The 1,184-nt window shown below is 62.1% G+C and overlaps 1 protein-coding gene across 1 annotated transcript in view; it reads right to left on the minus strand.

Annotated features, from left to right (window-relative positions):
• Positions 1-664: 664 nt before the first annotated feature.
• Positions 665-1,184, minus strand: part of ZBTB7A (zinc finger and BTB domain containing 7A) — a 13,643-nt gene continuing 13,123 nt past the window's right edge. Inside the window, exon 3 of the mRNA XM_008584423.1 lies at positions 665-1,015. Coding sequence (XP_008582645.1) covers positions 665-1,015 — 351 coding nt within the window. The remainder of the gene's footprint in view (positions 1,016-1,184) is intronic.

The raw sequence follows: 1,184 nt of genomic DNA on the forward strand, positions 1-1,184 counted from the left end.
AAAAAAAAAAAAAAAAAAAAAAAAAAAAAAAAAAAAAAATTTTTTAAAAAAAAAAAATGAAACAAAAAAATCAAACTCTTAAAAACGAGGCAAGCCACCCACACAGCTGCTTCCCCAGCCGGACGGGGTCCGAGTCCCGGAGACGAGCTGCCCCCGGGGAGGGGCAGTGGGTAGGAGGGACCCAGGAAGCCCCCCGTGCCCGCCCCTCCACAACGTCCCCCCGCTACCTGCCGTCCTCTCCCCATGACCATTCCGACAGGTGCAGAGGGACCCGGGCGGGGCGGCCACTCTCTCTGGCGACGACCACTTTGACATTCGTCTGTTCCTTTGCTTTCCTCTCTTTGCAAATGTGTCTTCTCGCCCGGAGACCCTCGAGCGCCCGAGCAGCAAGCGTTTTAGCCAAGAAGCCATGGAGTGGGTTGGGGCAGGGAGGGGGCTGTGGGTGGGAGGGATGGGCAGGGGGCAGGGTTGGGGGGCTGGGGAGGGCTTAGCCACAGATGTGTTGTATTTTTTGAAAGTGCAATAACTTGGTATTTTGAAGACCCAGCATGTGGCCAGGACCCCCCAGGGAAGGTGGGGGCCCCAGGGTGTGGCACCATGTGGCGTGGGGGGGTCTCAGTTTTCTAGCCAGCTACCTCGGTAACTCCAATTCAGGTTAACTTCCCTACGGAACAGCACAGATGTCCACAGTTGCCACCGTCACGGCCGCCAGCACTCCGGCCAGCGGGGCAGGGAGGGCGGCCACTTCCCGAGGGGCAGCAAGGACTCTGGCCGCTTGTCTCTTGACGTGGGCTGGTTCCTCTCCCTTCTTCTTGCTCTTGGGTTTATCCAACGGGTATGAGGCTCGCCTGGTGCCCCCTCCCCTGGGAGCCTCGCTCTTCCAACAGGACTGGGCTGGGGGCCACCCTCCAGGCCCCAGCCCAGCCCGGGGGCGCTCCTGGCCCCTCCGCTCTGCCTCTCCAGGGCCCTCAGCCAGGCCCTTGGCCTCAGGGGTCCAGCAGCTGTGGGGGCTTCCCTGAGATGCCTCCAGGAACCCGCAGCTGGGTGCCCCCCAGCATCCTCGCCCCGAGGAGGCATCGGGGTGCAGGAGCGGCCTCGGCCTCACTAGTGCTCAGTCCACCCTGCCCGCCCTGGGTTTTGCTTTTCTTCTTCCCGGCCTCCCCCCCCCCCCCCCCCCCCCCCCC

The sequence above is a fragment of the Galeopterus variegatus genome, unplaced genomic scaffold (genome assembly GCF_000696425.1).
Source record: "Galeopterus variegatus unplaced genomic scaffold, G_variegatus-3.0.2 Scaffold3258, whole genome shotgun sequence".
NCBI classification, from domain to species: Eukaryota; Metazoa; Chordata; class Mammalia; order Dermoptera; family Cynocephalidae; genus Galeopterus; species Galeopterus variegatus.